Consider the following 2,500-nt stretch of genomic DNA (forward strand, 5'->3'; position numbering starts at 1 on the left):
TATGATGTCCTTTGTCTGTTTCCTTCTCACCTACAGATATGGACATGTCCAATGCTGGCTTCTCCGCCCCCTCGAGTCCCAACCCCGCTAAGAAAGGGAGCTCACTCAACTGGTCCTTCCCCGACAAGATCAAGTCACCGCGGACGGTGCGGAAGCTCTCCATGAAGATGAAGAAGCTTCCAGAACTCAGCCGTAAGCTTAGTGTAAAAGGGACCAGCAGCAGCAGCAACAACAACGCCAGCAGCCAATCGGAATCAAGGGCACACTCTCCGAAAACCAATGGAGGGACAGAGTCGGGTCAAGTGCCGTCCAGGGTCTCCCCGGGCGTTGGCCAATCGGGAGGGGTCTTCACCAGTGGGAACGTCATCTCCCGCTACCACCTGGACAGCAGTGTGTCCACTCAGCCCAGCAAGAAGAAGAGCAGTGGGGGCTCCAAGTCAGCCAGCAAAGGTGGCTACCTGAGTGACGGGGACTCGCCGGAACTGGTGGCCAAGTCCGGCAAGCACGGCTCCGGCGCAGATGGGAAAAACGGGAAGGCCAAGGAGAGAGAGGCGAACGGGAATGGCTCTGGAGGTGGCAGCAGTGGCGGAGGAGTTGGAGGAGGAGGTGGCGGCGTCGTGGGAGGAGGCGTCAGCCCGAAGCTCCACGGTAGCGAGCTGGACATCGACGCCTTCCGGCCGTACAGCTTTGCCGAGCAGCCCAAGTGCGCCACCTACCTGTCGGGCCTGATGAGCGTGCACTTCTACGGCGCCGAGGACCTGAAGCCGCCGCGCGTGGACTCGCGCGACGTCTACTGCGCCATCCAGGTGGACTCGGTCAACAAGGCGCGCACGGCCCTCCTCACCTGCCGCACGGCCTTCCTGGACATGGACCACACGTTCAACATCGAGCTGGAGAACGCGCAGCACCTCAAGCTGGTGGTGTTCAGCTGGGAGGCGACGCCGCGGCGCCACCGCGTCTGCTGCCACGGCACCGTGGCGCTGCCCGCTCTGTTCCGCGTCACGCGCACCCACCAGCTGGCCGTGCGGCTGGAGCCGCGCGGCATGATCTACGTCAAGCTGGGCCTCATCGAGCAGTGGCAGAACTCGCTGGACGGCGTGGGCGGCGGAGTGGGGGCCGACGGCGAGCGAGAGCCCCAGGTGTTCGGCGTGGAGGCCTGGAGGGTGGTCGAGAGGGAAGCGGCCGGACTCATGGTCCCGCTGCTCATCCACAAGTGCATCACGGAGATCGAAAGGAGAGGCTGCCAGGTGAGAGATCCACTCGCTGTGTGGTCATTGGTTGGAATGTCAAAAAACTGTGTTGTGTCCTCTATGAATATTACAGCCTGTGCGGTAGATCTTTTTTTGTCATTTGTAATGACAGGCTTTTCTGGTCACTGCTTTTCTGGATAAAGTTCCCTGTTGTTTTTGGTGTTAGTAGAACTGGACTCGGTGAATAGGACTGCCAATGTGTGTGTGTGTAAGTTTATGTCCATGTATGTGTGTTTTAGGTGTGTGTGTGTGTGTGTGTGTGTGTGTGTGTGTGTGTGTGTGTGGATTCCTGTGTGTCTGCATGACCACCTCTCTTGTGCTGAGTAAGGGGGACCCTCACTCTTGTTTGTTTAGCGCACCACCCCCACCCCTCAACCCCCCCCCCCCCCCTCACCTCCACCTCCGCCCCCCCTGCTCCTCCCCTCCATGTGTCTGTCTGCAGCACCAGTGGCACTGGAGTGAGCCGGCGTCTGCCGTTCCTCCTCATTACCCTCCAGTCTGAGAGGCTCAGGCAGTAAAAGTGTCTGGCTTCTGTCCCCCCCCCCCAGTACCCCCCACCACCCTCCCCATGCCATAGACCCAGCCAGCCAGCCTCCTCCAGCCCCACGGTGGGCCCCCCTCTTTGGGGACATCCATCCCCCGGGGCTTTTCTCCCAGGGTCCATGGGCACATTAATTTTGCGGCGGTGGTGCGATGCCATGGGGTGATTTAATGCTTGTTACCCGGCCCCTGCCCCTGCCCTTGCCCCTGCCCCACTTGTCTCAGGGCCAGGGCCCTTCTCCAGGCAGATCTATTTATCAGGGGACTGTGAGGGGTTAGACACGCCGGCATGCGCTCAGCTGGTGCCAGAGAGGCCCTGGGAGGAGAGAGGAGGAGAGAGGAGGAGAGAGGAGGAGAGAGGAGGGGATGGAGAAAAGAAGGAGGAAGAAAAAAGAAACGCTGATTTCAGGATCTTTAGAAAGCGTGTCCTTGATGGAACAATGTTGCCTGGTCTTGTTTTGTTTTACTCTCTCTCTCTCTCTCTCTCTCTCTCTCTCTCTCTCTCTCTCTCTCTTTCTATCTCTCTCTCACTCTTTGAGAGATCTGTTTTACTTTCCCTCTGTGCTCCTCTCTCAGCATTAGGATTCCCTGCTGTCCCATGTGTTAAATTCCTCTTTTTAAAGCATTCTTTCCACATCTTCACATTTCTCTCTGTTCTATCTGGCTGCCCCCAATTTCTCCTGAACTCTCCTCTGTTGTGCTATAGTTTC

The 2,500-nt window shown here is 58.3% G+C and overlaps 1 protein-coding gene across 1 annotated transcript in view; it reads left to right on the forward strand.

Annotated features, from left to right (window-relative positions):
* syde2 (synapse defective 1, Rho GTPase, homolog 2 (C. elegans)) overlaps positions 1-2,500 on the forward strand; it is a 45,001-nt gene that overhangs the window by 19,391 nt on the left and 23,110 nt on the right. The window contains exon 5 of the mRNA XM_042057079.1: positions 37-1,247. Within this exon, the coding sequence (XP_041913013.1) occupies positions 37-1,247 (1,211 nt within the window). The remainder of the gene's footprint in view (positions 1-36; positions 1,248-2,500) is intronic.

This window comes from Alosa sapidissima, chromosome 12, assembly GCF_018492685.1.
Source record: "Alosa sapidissima isolate fAloSap1 chromosome 12, fAloSap1.pri, whole genome shotgun sequence".
Lineage (NCBI taxonomy): Eukaryota > Metazoa > Chordata > Actinopteri > Clupeiformes > Clupeidae > Alosa > Alosa sapidissima.